Source organism: Aptenodytes forsteri, unplaced genomic scaffold (assembly GCF_000699145.1).
Source record: "Aptenodytes forsteri isolate BGI_AS27 unplaced genomic scaffold, ASM69914v1 Scaffold82, whole genome shotgun sequence".
Classification (NCBI taxonomy): domain Eukaryota; kingdom Metazoa; phylum Chordata; class Aves; order Sphenisciformes; family Spheniscidae; genus Aptenodytes; species Aptenodytes forsteri.
In genome coordinates, this window is record NW_008795490.1 from 4,145,171 (window position 1) to 4,167,502 (window position 22,332).

Sequence of the window (22,332 nt, forward strand, 5' to 3'; positions counted from 1 at the left end):
TGGCCAGATTTAATTCTATCAGGGCTTTAGCTTTCCTAACCTGATCCCTGGCTGCTCGGACAATGTCTCTGTATTCCTCCCAGGCTACCTGTCCTTGCTTCCACCCTCTGTAGGCTTCCTTTTTGTGTTTGAGTTTGTCCAGGAGTTCCTTGTTCATCCATGCAGGCCTCCTGGTGTTTTTGCCTGACTTCCTCTTTGTTGGGAAGCATCTACATCAGTGTTTTAGTTTGAATCAGGAGCATGCTTTTGAGGTGAAACTTTTGATTGTTTACATGTACCACACATGGTTTCACATTGCAGAGCAATCTTGAATGCATAAAGTAGCTTCATTTGGATTAAGCTAAAGCAAAAGATACACTGCAACTGCTAAAGAGCACTCAGTCGACAGGGCCAGACTAGAGCTGCTTCAAAGTAACTAGTAACAGAGTCCAAATAGCATGCCCGAATGAAGTAAAAACTATAAAACAGCTTTTTTAAGAGGAAAAGTTTTAGGAATGCCTTGCTTCCTGACAACAAATCTAGATCTTTGTTAGTGATCTTCCAGGATGCGCTGAATTTCTAAAGTTTTTGTATGCATTTTAGAGAGCTTGCAATAGTTTTATATTTAACACAAAATGCCTCAATTGCAGGTGACGATACTGTCAGAGATACAAGTATCAAAACCCAAGGTGTCAGAACAGTACAATGAACAGCAACACTAGACTGTTAACAGCCTTTGTTTGAGTACCAGACATACAGTTGCTTATTCTCTGGGGTTCTAGTCTTTATAAGTAAACAAGTTGCTAACAAGTATACTTAACAGAGCATGAGCCAGCAGAGTGCCCTGGCAGCAAAGAGGGCCAACAACATCCTGGGCTGTGTGAACAGGAGTATAGCCAGGTGATTGATGGAAATGATCATCCCATCTAGACATCCCATCTACTCTAGACTGCATCTAGAGTATCACATCCAGTTTTGCCATCCCCGCGCCCATACAGGGAAAAGACATTGACAAACTGGAGTGAATTTAGTGGAGGACCACCAAAATGGTCAGGGCTCGAGCACTGGAGCTGGTTCAGCCTGGGACAGAGGCAGCTTTGGGGGAAACCTAACAGCAGCCCCCCGGCACCTATGGGAAGGTCAGCAAGAAGATGAAGCCAGGCTCTTCACAGCACGGCATAGTGGCAGAATTACAGACAACAGACAGAAGTTGAAACGAAAGGGTTCAGGGTGGGTATAAGGAAAACCTTTTTTCCCATGAGGACAGTCAAGCACTGGAATAGGTTGCTTGGAAAGATTGTGCAGTCTCCATTGTTGGAAACTAAGATGTTTCCAAAACTCAACTGGATAAAGCCCTGAGTAACCTGACGTGAGCTCACAGCTCAGCTTGCTATGAGCAGAAAGTTGGACCGAGACCTACTGAGGTCCCTTTCAGCCTGGACTGTCCTGTGATTCTAAGATTTATGAAGAATGGGGTAGAAGAGAGTGTCATCTAGTGGAAATTGATGAAGTATTCTTACCTGAGGTACAGTGACCAATCCTGAACATCTTAAGCTGCAGCAGCAAAATTAGACAATCTAGCAATTCCTGAAAGCAATCATAAGAAACACTGAATAGTTTCTGTAGAAGATACTGAACAGACTTGTGATGGAGTTTAGAGAATGGAGGATGGAGCCATGATGTGGATATAGAAATACTTAGATGGTTGAAGGCAGTGTCTAAAAGGCAAACGTTCTGAGTTGGCCAACATAAAAAAAAGACAGCTTTTATCATATATAAGCAGTAAGCATTGTGATCCAAAGAAAACTGTGAAGCTTAGTTCTCATTCCATGATATGATGATGCTGAATTGGAAAACAAATATAAATAGTGCAGGAAATTATTTCTGATGAATACGTAAGTATCCCATCTTTTTTAAAAATCCCTATTTTTAATAAATTCGGCAGTTCTTCCAGGTCTTTGTTTTCAAGCTCTTCAGTCTCCATAGTATCTTGTAGTAATAAGTAGCGCAAATTAACATGCATTACGTGAAAAATTCCTTTCTTTTGTCAATATCAAATCTGTGTGTTTTATAATCTTGCTACATGACCATATCCTTGTGTTATGGTACAGAAAGATTTTTTTGATCAACATTCCCTATACGTTTATGTCCTATTCCTTTTATTTTAATTTCTAAAGAGAATATCCTGATCCTTAAGAAGAATTTTGTTTCCTTTGGAATAAAAAGTTGTTTTCATGTCTTTAATCATTCCCATTGCTTTTTCTGAACATATTCTTTTCTTAGGTAATTAAAGTAACAGATGTAGTATTCATGGAAAGTTCTGTACTTTTATTTGCCTGTGTGGTGGGTTAACCTAGGTATCCTAAGATTTAATTTGTTTTAATTTCTATTGCTTTATTGGAGAGAGTATTCTGTTACAATTTATTTAGAAATCAAGATAGTTCAGTTCAGATTTTTGCCTTTAATATCTACTATATTATTTAAAACAAATTTAAACAAAAATCATGCTGCGCATTTGCCTGATGTTGGCTGGAAGTTCTTTGGTTTTCTCTGGCCCCAGTTTAATTAAATAATTGTTTTGCATATCATAAATTGTTGACTACTTTCCATTTGTTCATTTTCTCAGACGATTAAATAGTACATCCTCTGTTATCTTCCTGTCTACTTTGTCATGATGGAATATACGTGATGATTAATATTTTAAAGAGGAGACTGGTGTTTTTTCTAAAATGCGTATTTTTTTCGGAGCAGCAGCATTTTGCAAATGCTTTACTTGAAAATATTCTAACAGTATAAAAAAATGAAAGCGGGTAGCTTGCTTTAAATGGATTAGATGTATATGGTGAAAGTTACTCTGGATTTTAGCATCCCATGTCACATAAGCTTGATGGTCTATGTTTCTGCTGCGTTTTCTCAGAGAGATACTCAGTCCTGCTTTCATATATATTAGATTATTTCATTGGGAAAATAGTTCTAATAATTCTTGATTGATCAGTCTCTTAGCTTATGCTTTGTTCTTCTTGCTGGACTCCAGTAATGGAGAATAAATAAAATATCCTGAGAAAGAAAATGAGCTACTGAATCATCATGGCTTGTTACTGGAGACGTTTTTGCCTTGGTATTTCAAAATGACTGCCCTATGTTCTCATCCTCTTGGTTTTTTCTTCTGAGACCAGGGTTTGAGAAGAAGTTATGGCGGTTTGTAGTACAGCATTCGCTCTGCTTTTCAGAAAACTTCCAAGGTGTAAAGATGCATCGACGTGGGTTTGATAGCACTGCTCTATCAATGCATAGTTACTGAAAAAAGACAGTCTCGGTGACAAATAACATTTGTTGTATTTCTTCATGCTTGTTCTTTAGTTTTGTCTTCAAGAAAGCAAAATGCTGCTGAAATGCTTCTGGGCTGTTTAAAAATTAATAAATAAAACAGACTTCTTTTGTTCAGCAGAACTACAGCGTAGACATCTTTACAGATAAAACAGGAAGTCTATCCAAGTTTTTCTTTTTCCCTGTCAGATACCTTTCTTTTTATCCCTCTGGAGGCTTATTCCTCTTACATGATAACTGCTTGCTTTGATTTTTTGCAGACTATGTGAGAAGTTGTTTTCAAGGAGCAGTATATTTGAAGGAATTCAGGTTGTCTAAATGACACGTGTGTGTGAAAATACAGTAATTCTTTGCGAAGTAATCAAGCTGTAGGTCTTCTCTTGATATGAGCAGAGCAGTTTGCTGATTGCCAAAGGATTGAATAGTTGGCCTCTTCGTAGTAATTTCTTCTAATTAAAGGTACCATTACGTAAAATTAATCTTTATTTAAGGCTTCCTGCAAACTAGCTGTTATTTACTATGAAAAGAACATGTGGTTGTACTTGTAACAGCAGCCAGAACTCAAGAAAGCCATGGACAAAATTTGGTATTTGATGCATTCAAGAGCTTGGTAGCAATAGCAGTATGACATTTAATTTTCTATTCAGGTCATTTGCCAAACTTTTTTTTTTTTAAGTTGAGAAATAAGGGCATTTTTATTTTGAAAAGTAAATATACATAAAGGGACATACAAGGAGTACTCAGTAATGCTTATTTTGCTTTCTCCTAGAAGCTGATGGACAGGTTTGACTTTGGGGAAGAATCTGAACAAAATGAAGAGCCTAAAAAGGAAACTCCCACTTCCCAACTGTAAGATCAAGCTATGTTTATTATGGAAAATGCTACAATTTGCCTGACACTAGTTGAACATTAGGATTAAATAGTAAGGAAAATGTTGTTTCTTTCAGAGCATAAGAATACTAAAACAGTAGGAAGAGAAAAGACAGTTTACTAAATTAATGAAACATATACATTTTTAAAATATTTAATGTAAGTCTGTGTGCCAGAAGTTTTGTTGACTTCATCTTAAAGTTAGCACGTTCTTTGCTTTGTTAGTTATATTCATAGCGTTAATGTGATAATGATGATAACAGAAGGTGGAACTAGCTACATTGTCTTAATTATTTTACCTTTTTAGTTAAACTTGAAACTCAGTTGCGAAGACCTGTTACCAACTGTTTAAACCGAGAGAAAAACTGTTGTGGTTTTTTATTTAAATTATTTCATTTTAGGCCTTTAGTACCAGAATCTATGAACAACTCGCTTTTTCACCAACTAGCTGAACAGCTACAGCAACAAAATTTAGAACATCTCAGACAACAGCTTCTGGAGCAACAGCAGCCTCAAAAGGTAAGAACTCCATCTTGTGGCTGTTGTAATAATTTTGTTCTCCGCTGATAAAAAATTCATACTCTACTTCAGGACAAAAAAATTGTCTTGTTACTGACACTTCTCTTATAATGAAAGTCTTTGTCGCTAGCTGATCATCTAACAGAAGCTTGCAAAGTGGAATAAGCGGAAGAAAGTGCTTAAAGCAGGAAAAAAAAAATACGACCAAATGTGTGGGGTGTACATTTTGCTTCTCTGAGGAAAGAGTACCCTTTAGCTGAGTTACAGACTGACTGTGCTTTGGTTGTTCAGCTCTTTATATGGGGGGAAAAAAGCTTTTTCCCTGCTGTCACAAAGGTGGTGGTGAGCACTGAAGTGATTATGCTCCTGTCTGTGAAGGGAGAGCAGCGTGTAAGCTGCTGCTGCAGAACTGTCAAGAGGACAGAATAGAGATTGCAGATAACTAATTTCCCCTACCAAGCTTTAAGTCTTGGCTACTAAATGTCTCATTCTGTTGAAGAATCTGAGCTAAAGAATAGAGTCACGTATTTCCTGAGAAATGATTAATTAAGAACTGATGCTTGAGACAACCCAAGATTCTTTCTTAATTACGTGAATTGGGTCCTTTCTGCTCTACATTGAAGTAAATTGGCTTATTTCTTCTGAGGTTACTCCTCAGTATCTAGCTGCTCTTTTCCCCTCCTGATTCCAATTTCTGATCCCATTAGGAAAAAAAACCGAAAGTTTATTCTGTCTTGATACTGACCAGATGTAAAGTGGACTTTCTGTGAAGTATTTGGATCTAGCTTCACAGTAAAATAGAAGTCTTAGACTGAAAGAAAGTCTAAGGGACCACAAACTTAACAAACATCTGTTGGGGATTTTAGTTTAACCTGTGCAAAGATGCAGTCGCTCAGTTTTCAATCAAGAATGTCATTTGAGTTCTGAATTTGTGACTTTGTGTTTTTAATTGTTTAGAAAAATAGTAATTAAATTTTTACTAGATATTGTTTTCTTATTCTACTTCTTTATTTTACTATGTTTTATTTTTATTTCTCATGTAAGTGCAGTAACTGAGAAAGTTTGTACAACATAGCTACAGACTAAATAGCTTTTGATGTTGGTGGATATCTAGCAGTTTCTGGCTTTAAACACTAAAAAATGTTGTAAAGGAATATAACTTTGAAGAGTGCATCTGTTTTGGGAGCTTTTGATGTGACGTATCTAAAAGTAACTCTCTAATTTGAAAATGCTGAATGCCTACCTTATTGTAAAATAAGTAGAATTAGAGTTTAAATTAATTTTATCTATGAAATCAAGTTACGGTACATTTATGGGTAGAATGTTCATATGACTCACCCCTTATTATTTGATCTTCTATTCCAAGTGTTCTTTCAGAAGTTGTTTCCCTTCAGGTGCACTCAGCTTCTTGTCTAGTCAGTACTGAGGAAGATTTATTTTCACCTTGACAACACATAAAAGATACAAACTTCTGCTGGAACTAGTCTGTAACGACTGCAGCATGTTATAAGGAAGATTTTCTTTAATTCCATGTTTAAGCATCAGTGAGAAAGATTAAGGGAAAGAGAAGGAAAGATAAAACACAAAACAAAATTATTAAGCATCTGATTAGGAGCAGAGGGAGAGGAGGAAAGGATAGAAGACAGAGACAGAAGGAACAACAAGAAATGTAGGAATTAATATCAAGAAATGGATTGTTGAAGAATAATTAAATAAAAGGAAAATGAGATGAAACATAATGTTACAAGGAAGTATAAAAAAATGAAAGCGGGTAGCTTGCTTTAAATGGATTAGATGTATATGGTGAAAGTTACTCTGGATTTTAGCATCCCATGTCACATAAGCTTGATGGTCTATGTTTCTGCTGTGTTTTCTCAGAGAGATACTCAGTCCTGCTTTTATATATATTAGATTATTTCATTGGGAAAATAGTTCTAATAATTCTTGATTGATCAGTCTCTTAGCTTATGCTTTGTTCTTCTTGCTGGACTCCAGTAATGGAGAATAAATAAAATATCCTGAGGAAGAAAATGAGCTACTGAATCATCATGGCTCATCCTGAGAAAGAAAATGAGCTACTGAATCATCATGGCTTGTTACTGGAGACGTTTTTGCCTTGGTATTTCAAAATGACTGCCCTATGTTCTCATCCTCTTGGTTTTTTCTTCTGAGACCAGGGTTTGAGAAGAAGTTATGGCGGTTTGTAGTACAGCATTCGCTCTGCTTTTCAGAAAACTTCCAAGGTGTAAAGATGCATCGACGTGGGTTTGATAGCACTGCTCTATCAATGCATAGTTACTGAAAAAAGACAGTCTCGGTGACAAATAACATTTGTTGTATTTCTTCATGCTTGTTCTTTAGTTTTGTCTTCAAGAAAGCAAAATGCTGCTGAAATGCTTCTGGGCTGTTTAAAAATTAATAAATAAAACAGACTTCTTTTGTTCAGCAGAACTACAGCGTAGACATCTTTACAGATAAAACAGGAAGTCTATCCAAGTTTTTCTTTTTCCCTGTCAGATACCTTTCTTTTTATCCCTCTGGAGGCTTATTCCTCTTACATGATAACTGCTTGCTTTGATTTTTTGCAGACTATGTGAGAAGTTGTTTTCAAGGAGCAGTATATTTGAAGGAATTCAGGTTGTCTAAATGACACGTGTGTGTGAAAATACAGTAATTCTTTGCGAAGTAATCAAGCTGTAGGTCTTCTCTTGATATGAGCAGAGCAGTTTGCTGATTGCCAAAGGATTGAATAGTTGGCCTCTTCGTAGTAATTTCTTCTAATTAAAGGTACCATTATGTAAGATGAATCTTTATTTAAGGCTTCCTGCAAACTAGCTGTTATTTACTATGAAAAGAACATGTGGTTGTACTTGTAACAGCAGCCAGAACTCAAGAAAGCCATGGACAAAATTTGGTATTTGATGCATTCAAGAGCTTGGTAGCAATAGCAGTATGACATTTAATTTTCTATTCAGGTCATTTGCCAAACTTTTTTTTTTTTAAGTTGAGAAATAAGGGCATTTTTATTTTGAAAAGTAAATATACATAAAGGGACATACAAGGAGTACTCAGTAATGCTTATTTTGCTTTCTCCTAGAAGCTGATGGACAGGTTTGACTTTGGGGAAGAATCTGAACAAAATGAAGAGCGAGAAATAAGGCATTTTTATTTTGAAAAGTAAAAATACATAAAGGGACATACAAGGAGTACTCAGTAATGCTTATTTTGCTTTCTCCTAGAAGCTGATGGACAGGTTTGACTTTGGGGAAGAATCTGAACAAAATGAAGAGCCTAAAAAGGAAACTCCCACTTCCCAACTGTAAGATCAAGCTATGTTTATTATGGAAAATGCTACAATTTGCCTGACACTAGTTGAACATTAGGATTAAATAGTAAGGAAAATGTTGTTTCTTTCAGAGCATAAGAATACTAAAACAGTAGGAAGAGAAAAGACAGTTTACTAAATTAATGAAACATATACATTTTTAAAATATTTAATGTAAGTCTGTGTGCCAGAAGTTTTGTTGACTTCATCTTAAAGTTAGCACGTTCTTTGCTTTGTTAGTTATATTCATAGCGTTAATGTGATAATGATGATAACAGAAGGTGGAACTAGCTACATTGTCTTAATTATTTTACCTTTTTAGTTAAACTTGAAACTCAGTTGCGAAGACCTGTTACCAACTGTTTAAACCGAGAGAAAAACTGTTGTGGTTTTTTATTTAAATTATTTCATTTTAGGCCTTTAGTACCAGAATCTATGAACAACTCGCTTTTTCACCAACTAGCTGAACAGCTACAGCAACAAAATTTAGAACATCTCAGACAACAGCTTCTGGAGCAACAGCAGCCTCAAAAGGTAAGAACTCCATCTTGTGGCTGTTGTAATAATTTTGTTCTCCGCTGATAAAAAATTCATACTCTACTTCAGGACAAAAAAATTGTCTTGTTACTGACACTTCTCTTATAATGAAAGTCTTTGTCGCTAGCTGATCATCTAACAGAAGCTTGCAAAGTGGAATAAGCGGAAGAAAGTGCTTAAAGCAGGAAAAAAAAAATACGACCAAATGTGTGGGGTGTACATTTTGCTTCTCTGAGGAAAGAGTACCCTTTAGCTGAGTTACAGACTGACTGTGCTTTGGTTGTTCAGCTCTTTATATGGGGGGAAAAAAGCTTTTTCCCTGCTGTCACAAAGGTGGTGGTGAGCACTGAAGTGATTATGCTCCTGTCTGTGAAGGGAGAGCAGCGTGTAAGCTGCTGCTGCAGAACTGTCAAGAGGACAGAATAGAGATTGCAGATAACTAATTTCCCCTACCAAGCTTTAAGTCTTGGCTACTAAATGTCTCATTCTGTTGAAGAATCTGAGCTAAAGAATAGAGTCACGTATTTCCTGAGAAATGATTAATTAAGAACTGATGCTTGAGACAACCCAAGATTCTTTCTTAATTACGTGAATTGGGTCCTTTCTGCTCTACATTGAAGTAAATTGGCTTATTTCTTCTGAGGTTACTCCTCAGTATCTAGCTGCTCTTTTCCCCTCCTGATTCCAATTTCTGATCCCATTAGGAAAAAAAACCGAAAGTTTATTCTGTCTTGATACTGACCAGATGTAAAGTGGACTTTCTGTGAAGTATTTGGATCTAGCTTCACAGTAAAATAGAAGTCTTAGACTGAAAGAAAGTCTAAGGGACCACAAACTTAACAAACATCTGTTGGGGATTTTAGTTTAACCTGTGCAAAGATGCAGTCGCTCAGTTTTCAATCAAGAATGTCATTTGAGTTCTGAATTTGTGACTTTGTGTTTTTAATTGTTTAGAAAAATAGTAATTAAATTTTTACTAGATATTGTTTTCTTATTCTACTTCTTTATTTTACTATGTTTTATTTTTATTTCTCATGTAAGTGCAGTAACTGAGAAAGTTTGTACAACATAGCTACAGACTAAATAGCTTTTGATGTTGGTGGATATCTAGCAGTTTCTGGCTTTAAACACTAAAAAATGTTGTAAAGGAATATAACTTTGAAGAGTGCATCTGTTTTGGGAGCTTTTGATGTGACGTATCTAAAAGTAACTCTCTAATTTGAAAATGCTGAATGCCTACCTTATTGTAAAATAAGTAGAATTAGAGTTTAAATTAATTTTATCTATGAAATCAAGTTACGGTACATTTATGGGTAGAATGTTCATATGACTCACCCCTTATTATTTGATCTTCTATTCCAAGTGTTCTTTCAGAAGTTGTTTCCCTTCAGGTGCACTCAGCTTCTTGTCTAGTCAGTACTGAGGAAGATTTATTTGCACCTTGACAACACATAAAAGATACAAACTTCTGCTGGAACTAGTCTGTAACGACTGCAGCATGTTATAAGGAAGATTTTCTTTAATTCCATGTTTAAGCATCAGTGAGAAAGAATAAGGGAAAGAGAAGGAAAGATAAAACACAAAACAAAATTATTAAGCATCTGATTAGGAGCAGAGGGAGAGGAGGAAAGGATAGAAGACAGAGACAGAAGGAACAACAAGAAATGTAGGAATTAATATCAAGAAATGGATTGTTGAAGAATAATTAAATAAAAGGAAAATGAGATGAAACATAATGTTACAAGGAAAACGCGTTAACTGAATTATAGTAGAATTTTTTAGTTTTCTGCAAACTGTCATTATAAGCTGTTTAAAAATACAAAGACAAAACAAAAAACCCCTTGGTACTACATGTCATTCTGCTAACTTTCTGCTGTTATCCTGGCAGATAGAATATCTAGCATTTGTTTAATTAAAGTGAAAATGTAATGAGAATCACTGAAATGTTTACCTGCAATATTGGATTATAGGTTTAAAATTACTTTTCAAAATCGTCCTGATGGCATTTCTGAGTATTTTCATTGCATTTCCTGTATTTCTTGAATTTCTTTCATATCTTAGATATTTATTCCAAATCTGTACTTTCAATCCAATGTGCAGCCCATTATAGTTTTTTCTCTAGCAAATCAACAGTGCATTTAGTATTTTACATTTTTTAATTTTGGTGTTTTTTCAGAACTGCTTGTTTTGTTAGGTCTCGTAACTGACACGCACACAAAAAACACACAACACCCTCCCTTATCTTGTGTAATTACTTGTCTTAAATCACACACTGTAAGAAAGTTTGAAGTTAAATGTAAATTTTTTAAACTAGTTCAATTGGTATTGCAAATATTTTCATTATATTAATAACAAAATATAATTTATTAATGCATGTGCATGGGTGACCAATGGGTATCTTTCAGTGTCACTGTACATAGGGCTGCCATCACTATTGTTTGTCCTCTAAGTTTTTGTTTTCAAGCCAGCCAAATTAAGCAACAAATCGTGTACTTTGGGGTTTTGATTCAGCAAATAGTAATTTTTTTATAGTCAGGAATATTAATTATTTCAAAGTTTTGTATTTAAGGATGATACAAAAAAAGGAATGGAATGGAGTGACATCTGGTTCAGCTTTCACATTAATGGGAAGTGGAAAATAAGAGAAAATTGATAAATAGTTTTTCAGAGATATTTGAACAATTGTTTCATGTAGTATTACATTTTGACACAGTAAGCATTTTGAATTATGAGGCTTTTTATGATATATTACTGTTTGTTATTTAGGCAAGCCCTGAGGAGAATCAAGAAGGAAATTTTGGTTCAGAGCACTCTGCCTCACCATCACAAGGGAGTAGTCAGCAGCAGTTTTTAGAAGTGGAAACAAATGTAGATGATTCAATGGATATTCAACAACAGGTAAAACTATTTTAAATTTGATTACAGAACTTGAAAGGAAAACACATACTAAGATGATTTCAAAATGGGTAATATGGATGTATGCTTTCCTGTAGTCATATATATTGTGAGTATGTTTATTAAATGTTATTGAACATCTGTTATGTCTGACCTCAGGACATGGATATAGATGAAGGACAGGATGTTGCTGAAGAAGAGATTTTTGAACAAGAAGAAAAGAAAACAGCTGTTCGTTCAAGATCAAGAACTCGTTCAAGATCTCGTTCAAGGTTTCATAATTAACTTGTATTAAGTAAATGAAGGTTTTCTGAAATGAAGTTGCAGTTTGTGATTATCATTCTCAATTCTGTATTTTCCAAAATTGTCATGAGCAGTTTTCGGCAATAAAAAAAAGTGTTCATTTAATATTTGTGTGTTAGATGCAGACTTTCTGTATCACAGTTCATTTTGCATATCTGTGGTCTACTTTAAAATTTTTAAGACCTGTTCAGGTAACAAAAATAACTAACGCTAGCACCTGGTCAGGTTTTCTATGCCAGAAAAGTAGATACTGTTATGGAACTCTTTTCATGTGTTGTGTTTTGTTTTGTTTTAAGCTCAAGGTGTATGTTCTATTCCTCACACTAATGACATTAAGTTTATTTCCTGAAGCAGTTTGAGTGAATATGACAGAAATGTCTGTATCATGCTTAAAGTTTGTAGTTAAAAGATGACTAAATTAGATTTTTTTTTTTTTTTTTTTTTAAACTCAGCATACTGAAATAAAGTATTTTGTAGGTCACCAAGAAAACGAAGGTCTAGATCACGGTCTGGTTCTCGTAAGCGTAAACACAGAAAACGTTCACGCTCAAGATCAAGAGAAAGGAAAAGAAAGTCATCTCGGTCATATTCCAGTGAAAGAAGGGCTAGGGAAAGGGAAAAAGAACGTCAGAAAAAGGGATTGCCGCCTATACGGTCAAAAACACTAAGTGGTAAGTGGCAGCTGCTTACTGTTTTAATAATGTAGTATTAAAGGGAAAAAAGGCTTTGTTTTTCATTGAAAGAACAAGATTTGGCTTGAGTACTGTTACAAAATACGGTAACCATAATCTTTTTGAAGTTTCATTTCTGATGTTTCTTACAACTTAGGTACATCATTTCATCTTAGAGGAAAGAAAGTATCATACTGTTCTACTGATGATTTTACTCATACTGTTGCACCAATGATTTTACTTCTGAACAGAGAGTAGCAAGGGCGGTCCCTAAGTTAGAATCTGCTTTCTCTTTAATGCTGTCTTCTATGGGGCATTTGAGATGATCAGCGCTTGATCTGAAAATTGGTATGCTGATAAGACATTTAAGTATGTGGTACACACTTTGGACACTTAGCTGAATATCTTAAGTAGAGACCTGTTTTGTTAAACTTTTAGAGTTTTTTTTTAAATAACTTTTCACAGGAACATAGAGCCAAAGCAGGTGGAAATGGGAAACAAGTAATTTGCTATCATAAGACAGACCGTAATGGTTGTATCTTAAGAAAGTATCCAAAAACCAACTGGATTTCAGCTTTTGCAGTGTGCTGCTGTGCACTGCTGTCATTTCTACAGAGAATTTACATACTAAAAAGAAGGAAGGTAGCAGGGAGAAGAACTTTCTCCACACAGTTGCTTAAATCAAAGGGAATGTATTTTGAGATGAGTGCTAGAAACAGTGAAATTGGGTGTAGTCATCTGCTACTGTATCTGTATATCCCACTGCTGCTGTGTTAGCAGGACTCTGGATTCTTGGGATGCATAATTGTACTGAATTTACTTTTGTAATGAACTTGTGTTCCCAAATTTAACTTTGTTTAGATAGTTTATACGCAGTTTCTGATGTAGTTTTGCATTTATTTTGTGTTTTAAAACTGTATCGTTTATCTGACAAGCAGTTCAAAATTCATTTTTCAAAAGAAAGAGTGTTCTGTTCTCTTCACATTGATATTTTACATTATTCCAGGGTGGCTTTAAACTCAGATGTATATTTTTTTCCTCTCTGGCTTTTCACGGGAAAAGAGGCAAATCAGTTTTATGGTGTAGATTTGTCCCAGTAGTCCACAAAGCAGGGAGCTATAATCAGAATGGATGGGAACTGGGAGGCAGGGATGTTAAGTAACCTGATGAACAACAGCAGCAATTGAGGTCCTGTGAAGTGACCCGGCTCATGAAAAGGAGATATTAAGAAGGCTAAGTGAAGTGTGGAAACTTTGGGGGGCGGTAAATAAATAGGTAATTCAACTGACACGCGTTTTACTTCATGAAATTTGTTCAGTGACAGCCACCGTTATCACTTACGGAGGTCTGAAGAATTGTTTCATAGAGCTTAACACCATGAGAAACAATAGGGCCATCTACAAGCATGTGAGGAACAAGTTTTGTCCAAGAGAAATCTTAAGGCTAGTCATTCTCAGTACTACTGAGTACTGCTGTCAGTTGACAGAGGAACGCACAACGCTGGTTTCCAGTTTGGTGCGCCAAGATTGATACAGGAAGGATGTGTGATGTATCAAGATAATGATGAAGAAAGAATGTTTCCTTGGTCCAGGATGGGGCAAGCGCAAGAGATCCAGGTTGTCTGGTTTTGTTCTGCCTTAGATCCTTTAAGATCCTGGGTGGATTACTCAGGGTAGTAAGATATTTGAGGAAAACTACCAATATTGGCCTAATCTCTTGCTGATGTAGATCACCCTGTGTTAAGTGGAAGTAACTGCTATGAGTTTGTCAAGGCTTGCACACATAAACTGGGTAATATTTGGAAGACAAAAGAATTGGAACCATGTACATATGGGAGAAGGACGTTCAAGCTCACATGTCAGTGGTGAGGGGGACAGGGGTAGGGGATCTGGGCTTGTGGAATTGACAAGAGTCAGAAGTATCATGGACATCTTCAGCTCAGTGATGGACTTCAGCCAAGTTTGTCTTTCTGGGATGTTCCTCAAGGTAAAGTAAAAGTACAGTTTCCATTTCTTTCAGGTGAAAATGCAGCGCATAATACTGCAGTTAGTTCCTTCTCTAATACACTTCTAGCCAGTTAGAACTTAATCTTACTTTGTTAACACTGACTTTAAATCCTACAGGCATCGTTTTTATGGAACATGGAATAAAAATTATTAGTAGTAATTTCTACTGCAGTTTACCTTAGCTAATAATCTACAGAATTTTATTTTTTCATTTCTTTTAAAACAAATATTTTGTTTGAAAGAAAATGAAACAAGAAGAATGAACACTTGTACTGAGTATCTGTTTGGTGTCTTTTAACCTTTTAATATTTTTGTTAATGTACTTAATCTCTATATAGTCAGTAATAGATTTACTATTCTTGCTTTTTGATCGGTGATTTCTGTACAAATGTAAAGACTTTTATATCCATGCTATAGAGTATTTTATAAGCTAACATTCTAGTATTTTGATTGACATGAATGTGTCTCTTGACAGTTTGCAGTACTACTCTTTGGGTAGGTCAAGTAGACAAGAAGGCTACACAGCAAGATTTAACTAACTTGTTTGAAGAATTTGGACAAATAGAGTCTATTAATGTAAGTAAGCAAGTTACCATGCATTTTCTGGGATTACAGACTAGCAACTTAAACATGCTTATGCCTCTGAACTCCTTTTAAGCGGCTTAAGCTTGTATTTAGGAGACTTTTTTTATTACTGTTTAAAAACTGTGGCTATGATATTTGCTTGTTGGTTTCCATGTACTGTCTTTTGAAGCACTAAAGACAGTGCACTTCATGGTACTGAAATGGCTTTTCCTGGGCACTAACAATTTGCACAATTTTTTAAACCAGGGTCTTAACAAACAAAAAGTTATGTCTTTTCTCTTTTTGTGACGTGGCACGGTGCAGGTATCACTTTTCCTTGGACTAATGGACACAAACTGATGTGTATCCACATTGCTCTTGGTTATGTTCCATACAGAGGATTCGTTAAGTGGAATCAATGTGGATAAAACATTTAGAAGAAAAGAAATTGTACTGTAAACAAGTGTTTATTCTAAAATGTGACAATTAAAAAGATGCTTATAATTAGGAGATAGTTTCTCATGATTTAGAGTCATTTAGATGTAGACGTTTAGAGTAGTACTTCAGTGTTGCCTGTAATTCAGCTTCAAGAGAAAGTATTTTTCTCCTAAAATAACATCTACATGAGAGAAATTTGGATTTTTGTCTCTTGCTCCAGCAGTTTTAAAGTGCTTCTCATGCAATTTCATTCATTTCAGATAATATTTTTACTATTTTTCTTATCATGTTAATGTATTCAGCTATATAATTAATAAGGAACAGTTTTTGTGGCATTACAGAATCTTTTAAAAAGCTTCACAAGTCAAAAAAAACCTATAGTCTGACAGTTAAGCCTTAAGTAATTTCCAGGGACTAGCAATTAAGAAAGTTCAAAGGAGAGTAATGTAACAACCATAACGTCCCAGTGCCTGTTGCATTTCAGAGGCAAACCACATTGTAAATAGTTCATCCTACGCATTCCACAAAGCTTTAAGTACCTGGGATAATGTTGTTTTATATCTTAAACATATTTTTGTAACAACTGCATTAAAATCTGTCATCTTAAATATTTTTGTTGGTTATGTTACTGTGTGCTCCTAAACAACATAAAAGCGCACCTATATTTTATAACTTGACTAAAACTAAAACAAGCAGTTGTCATACATGATTTGCAAACTTTCACAGATTACATGCCACTTCATACTTTTCTTTACTAAATAAAACACTAAAGCTAGTGGAAATCACACTTCAGGAATGAGGAATTTCACCCTTCAAAAATGCAAGATACTTTTAATCACTAGTTTGCACCTCTGTGAAAGGTTGGTGCTCAGCTCATGGTGAGTTTGGAGCTTAATAAGAGGTAGCAACCTCTGCTTTTCTGAAGCTGTAATAGTATGGCTCCCAGTTCTTGCCTGCTCCATGTTGTTCAAATCTTTCATGTCATTTTTAGTACCCATTCTTAAGCTTACTGCTGCTTCTTGAAAATGTTATAACTGAAGTACCATGCCAATATCACTCTTAAGTTTTGCTGATGCTCAAAATTGTTAATATTGCTGATTAAGGTAACGATTGTTTACAGTGTAAGCCTTTCCTTTTTTAGTATTAGTATTCACTTAGTGTAGTTATGTAATCTGAAGTACTGGTTTTCCTGCTTTTTAAGACCATTGCTTTTTTTCCATAGATGATTCCCCCAAGAGGTTGTGCTTATGTCTGTATGGTTCATAGACAAGATGCGTATCGTGCTCTTCAGAAACTTAGTTCTGGGTCCTATAAAATTGGGTCTAAAATTATTAAGGTAAGTTGCTTTTAATCTAAGGATGCTGTCCATTTCAAATACAATACAGTTGTAATATGACGATTTGTCATTTAGCAGCTGTTCATTCAAACGTACAATATGGAGAAGAAGAATGAAGCAATACGGTGTAAATTGTTTCTTTCCTCTCTGTGTAAAATGCAGCTTTTAACAGGTGATATGGAAGATAGTAAAATGAAATTACGACTTGATACTTAGGAAATGCTTGGAGAACACTTTATGTACATGCTAGTGATGAGTACAAGACTGTAAACAACTTAAATCCTGTACCTGACCATGTGGATCACTTGATATTAAATTTGGTAGTATTCTTACGGAGTTAACTATATGATTAAATGCTGTGTTTTTTTCTACTTTCTTTGATGCTTTAGGATGAGTCCTTGAAATACTGTATTTTTAATTTCCCAACATATATGTTAGAATTAATGCAGAACAAATTTAAGCTTTTTGTTGTAATTAATCTTCCACATACCTGTTGTTGCAGAGGCCAAGTAAACTTCCTACAGGTTCGTTTAAAATTAAAAACTTGTTAAAACTTTAATAAATAGATACTGAAGATTGATCTGCAGTGACAGGAACATGAAGGAAACGATCTGAAATATTCTGTTCACAAGTTATATGATTTAACCAGATTGTCTGGTTGGGTTTTATTTTCAGATTGCCTGGGCTTTGAATAAAGGTGTGAAAACAGAATACAAGCAATTCTGGGATGTGGATCTGGGAGTTTCATATATTCCTTGGGAGAAAGTAAAATTGGATGATTTGGAGGGCTTTGCTGAAGGTGGCATGATTGACCAGGAGACAGTAAATACAGGTACGGACATCAACAATGATTCTCCTGGTAGGAAAATATGTCTGTCTTGGTAATTGCAAATCCTCAGAAAGTTTATTGTTTTAGGTAATACATACTCTTTCTCAATTTACATAAATTTTATAAGCTACTTGTTACAATATAAGTGGCACTGTAATCATGAAATCTAGATTGTCTTTGTAGCTGAGTAATTGATTGGCATGACAATGAGGAATTAGTGACAAAGGGGAATTAATCTAAGCAAGTTAATAAAGGTTAGCATTTTTAAAAACAGTTACGAATTTGCTGTGTACTCATTTCCAAGTATGTAAAATATTAATTTGTGTAGAAATTATGATCTGCTTGTGATTGTGAAGAGTCTTATATTCAGGTGTAAGACTTAAGTTGGAGTTGGAACTTGTCCAAATAGGCACAGCTTAGCTGAACCTTAAGGTATTTCTCCATAAAGTCGAAGAGACAGGAAAGCAAGTAATGTTAGACCTTACTCTGAAGCCCAGTTAATTGAGAGGTTTGTTAGATTTGTGAAAGATTCATGAGTACTGTGTTTTCTTGAAACGGATCTAGCACCAAATGACTGGACTATTAAGACTGTTACATAATAGTGACAATAATTTTTCAGGTCAAAATGCGGTCTTGCTTTGAGTAAAAATTGAATATAAATGACAGAAAAATTAAAACATGAAACATTACCGAAGTATGTTCACTACGTTATACTTCAAAACTTTTTGAGGAAGTGGCAGAAGGAAGAAGTGGGGGTTGGTGTGAGGTTTGTTTAACATGAGGATTCTCTGTCATTGTACAGTAGCCAGCTGATAACACAGATATGTTGACAACAGCAGTTTCTAGAAAACTGGAGCATACTCTATATTACAAATTATTAACAGAATGATTGGTGAAAAAACTAGGCAAGTTTTGAAAAATCAGTTTGCATAGAGTCATAATGAAACAGAGTATTGCAGGTGATTAAAGATATTTTACGTTCTTTAAAATGTAAGAAATAATTGCACTTGCTTCTTTTCATAATGTTTGGGAGTTATTTGTAATGACTCTACATAGATACCAGATTAAAATTTATTGTTTAAGAAGGAAGAGGGCTTTTTAGTATTTAAACAAAAATAACACATTAATTTTCTTTTTATATTAAAATTATACCTTTTTTTAAAGAATGGGAAACAGCCAGAAGCTCAGAAGCTGCTAAAGAAAATATTCAAACTACGCAGAGTGCTGCAGTTGATAAGAGTACAGTTATTACAACACAGACAGAAGCTTACACACAGCCAGTCACTATGCTGCAGGTTTGTATTGGTCTGAGTGTGTAAATACCCCACAGAACTGGAGGGCAAACTTTTTAATCAATACAGATAAATTTTAATGCTGAGTTAAAGTACTTAAATCAAAAATACTTAAGTCCTGTGTCCATGTGTGTTTATCTCTGAAATATTTTAGAGTAGAATCAGTTGAGAGTAGAATCACTTGCCATGGTTGAGCAAAATCTTCAGTTTCATGCACAACATATTGCAAACTTGTGTACAATCTCAAATGAAGGCTTAAATGTTGAAGACAGAGCAATTGTAATAACAAAAAATAATACTGGCACATTAGTTTTTTAAAGAGAAATTAAAATGAGCTTACAGAAAGTATTTTGTTTACAGAGCAAAGCATCTTTCTGTAAGCTAAGCAATGCAATAAACTTTTTTTCACTTGTGCTTGTTTCTTCTCTACCTATGTGCTTTTCCCCATATCAGCTTTTAATATAGTTTAATTATTTTCTCAGTAATTTGGGGCAGGATTTCATAGAGACGGTCTCATATTTAAAAGATCTGATTATTCAAGTAGTGTGCTGTTGCACTCTTTATGCAGTAATTCATGAGAGTCTTTGATTCTCTGTTGTATTTTTTTTCGTTCCGCTAAAACAGAGAATTTTTATTAACATCCAATCAGTAACAAGATATTGTGGAAGGCTAGAAATTTTTCTTGAGTATTCTACACTACACATGTTTATCGAGTATAAATACAAATGCTTTTTGTCAAACTCTTTAAATCCTTTTAATAATGACCATATGAAATTGTAAAATGAGAAGCAGTTGCTTAATACAAAATTTTTTGTATTAATATTATTACTGTTTTATCTTTCCTAACGTGTATAGATATTTCCAATAAAATAAAATTTTATTGACAGCTGACGTAAAATTACTGTGAAAGTTAACAATCACATTTACTTACATTGAATTTTGCGCTTTTTTCACAAAAATTGTCTTCAGTCTTATTTCAACTATCTCCTAGTGTACGCTGTGATCAGTATATATTTAAATATATATATATATTGCTTTTATTCTGCTGCTAATTACTTGTAATTATGCTGCACTGTATCAAAAAACGTAGCTCAAACAGAAGTTTGAGAAATACTAAGTAATTTTCAGGACTTCATCAGGATTATTAGCCTTATAATTACATACACTGAACTCAACTTTCCAGTACTGTTCTAAAATACGTAAATTTTTCTAATGAGAATAGAATCAGTTTTCTAAGTGCTCTCAAATTGCCACACGATCTACATTTTCCTTCCTTTTCTCTCCCTTTCTGCATTCACCTTTCTCCCATAGGTAAATTTTTATTCTTGAATAAGTATAGTGTTTAACCATGTATTTTTCTGTTCTTTTTAGAATAAACAAAACATAGCATAGGATTCTTCCAGTGTCCTTGCTTACCTGTAGTGTAGGTACCATTTCAGAATGCAATCTAATTCTTCAGGGTGTTCAGAATATATGCAAAGCCTTTGGTACATTTAGTGCTTAACATGAATTGCAGTCAAATCGGTTTATCCCTCTTTTAATGTCATTGAATACTGTTAAGTATTGAAGTTGCTTGTTTTTTCTTTCCATGAAAACAGATTCCGGTAGCTCCAGCTGTGCCTGCTGTTAGCTTGGTTCCACCTGCATTTCCTGTCACAATGTCTGTCCCTCCTCCTGGTTATAGCGCAATTCCTCCTCCACCCTTTTTGCGAGCGAGTTTCAACCCTTCACAACCACCTCCAGGTAAGTTAGTAAAAATGAAGTTGAGTATGTAATGAGTATACTCAGTTTGTGTGCTTCTATGTACATCATGCTTTGTATAGTTTTCCATCAGCTACTGTTACTGTTTGAGCCAGTTGACCTTTGAATCTTTAATTTTAATCTAGTATGAAATTTCTTATGTCTAACTTAATACTATTTTTACCAGTGTGTTCTGTCGAGAATAAGAATTTATTAGCAGAAATAATAATAAGCAGAAAATTTTTTGAACTTTAATAAAAATGAAAATTTAAAAATCCTTAAGATTAATCTCCTCCGGAAAATTTTGAAACTCTTAGTTTTCTTCTTTGGATATTGCTGGCAGAAATCACTTTTAAACATGCACATGCAGATCATCTACAGTAAAGATTAATCTCTCTGGAAAATTTTGAAACTCTTAGTTTTCTTCTTTGGATATTGCTGGCAGAAATCACTTTTAAACATGCACATGCAGATCATCTACAGTAAAGATGGGGTTGTTTTTGAAAACAGAAACCACTGTTGCCTCTTCCCATACATTTGTTGTTTGCTAGTCTTCAGTGGTGCAGCTTTTCAGGATGAATAATGTAGGCAAGCTTTTACTGCAAAACTTTATTTGCTTCCGTTGTAATAATTTGTCTTTTTTTTTTCCATATAGGTTATATGCCTCCCCCAGTTCCACCTGTGGTCCCACCACCTGTTGTCCCGCCACCTGTTGTCCCACCAGTTGTTCCAACACGTAAGTTTGATTCTTCTTGTGTTTGTGTGTTGTGAAAAGTTTAATTGTTTGATATATTACTTCTTATTTAATCAAAAGCAAGTTAATCCTGTGTAATGGAAAACAGCAAAACAGAAGTTATTGTTTAGCTGGTTTAAGCAGGTATTGAGAAAAAGATTTACAGAGCTTTTCAAGTTGACTGAAAAATGATACTTACTGTGGAGTTACTAAAAAAAAATTATGACAAATTAATTATTTATTATTTGTATGCATAGTTCAATATTTGAACCTGTCTGTAACAGATGTATCTGTTACTTGAGCTGTTTGGTGTTAGTGACTGAATAATTTATAATAATTTATTTTTGTTTAGCCTTTTAACTGTTTTCATTCAACGTTTAAAAATATCTGTTAAAGAGTACTGATTGCTTAGGTTGCCTGCAGTTCATGGTCTCTACAAAAATATAAATATTACAGTGCTGATTGAGGATAAGAAATTATTATCCAAAAATGTAACACTTAGAGTAATTAATTCCACTTATTTTGATTTATCAGCTGACCTCTGCCAAACTAATCTTGAAGGCTTGAGTATATGATTACTGTGATACACTTCTGTTATTTCTCTACAGCTTTAGTACAGCCTCCATTACCAATTGCACAAGAGACGATGAAGGATGTTCCTTTTACTAGCCTTGTTCTACCAGTTGGCACAGTTACTAGCAATCTAGCTACTCCAACGTTATCTGCTGGAAGCGTTTTTAATCCTCTGCCAATCAACAAACCAGAATCAGATGAAAAGGGATCACATCTTCCAGACCTTCAGATTTCTTCCAGCGAAAACAATAGATCTGGTAAGAAATGTCTTTATCGTCTGATACGATCGCAAACAGGAAACATCATACTTCTGAGGGTTTTTTTGCAGATCGTAGTCCACTGCAGTAATAACTACAGAGTAGGAAGTTCTAGGCTGGGTATCATTTTCAGTTTAA

The 22,332-nt window shown here is 34.8% G+C and overlaps 1 protein-coding gene across 4 annotated transcripts in view; it reads left to right on the forward strand.

Annotated features, from left to right (window-relative positions):
* The window catches only part of SCAF8 (SR-related CTD associated factor 8), an 85,045-nt gene that overhangs the window by 18,722 nt on the left and 43,991 nt on the right, over positions 1–22,332 (forward strand). For 2 of the 4 annotated variants that reach the window (XM_009281426.2, XM_009281425.1), the window contains exons 7-18: positions 4,076–4,155; positions 4,578–4,695; positions 11,324–11,455; positions 11,612–11,724; positions 12,233–12,426; positions 14,908–15,008; positions 16,657–16,770; positions 17,446–17,602; positions 18,764–18,894; positions 20,490–20,634; positions 21,287–21,367; positions 21,973–22,194. In XM_009281426.2, the coding sequence (XP_009279701.1) occupies positions 4,076–4,155; positions 4,578–4,695; positions 11,324–11,455; positions 11,612–11,724; positions 12,233–12,426; positions 14,908–15,008; positions 16,657–16,770; positions 17,446–17,602; positions 18,764–18,894; positions 20,490–20,634; positions 21,287–21,367; positions 21,973–22,194 (1,588 nt within the window). Of the gene's footprint in view, positions 1–4,075; positions 4,156–4,577; positions 4,696–7,938; positions 8,015–8,436; positions 8,555–11,323; positions 11,456–11,611; positions 11,725–12,232; positions 12,427–14,907; positions 15,009–16,656; positions 16,771–17,445; positions 17,603–18,763; positions 18,895–20,489; positions 20,635–21,286; positions 21,368–21,972; positions 22,195–22,332 lie in introns of those variants that run through there. The other 2 variants (XM_009281427.1, XM_009281428.1) reach the window with 2 other exon arrangements.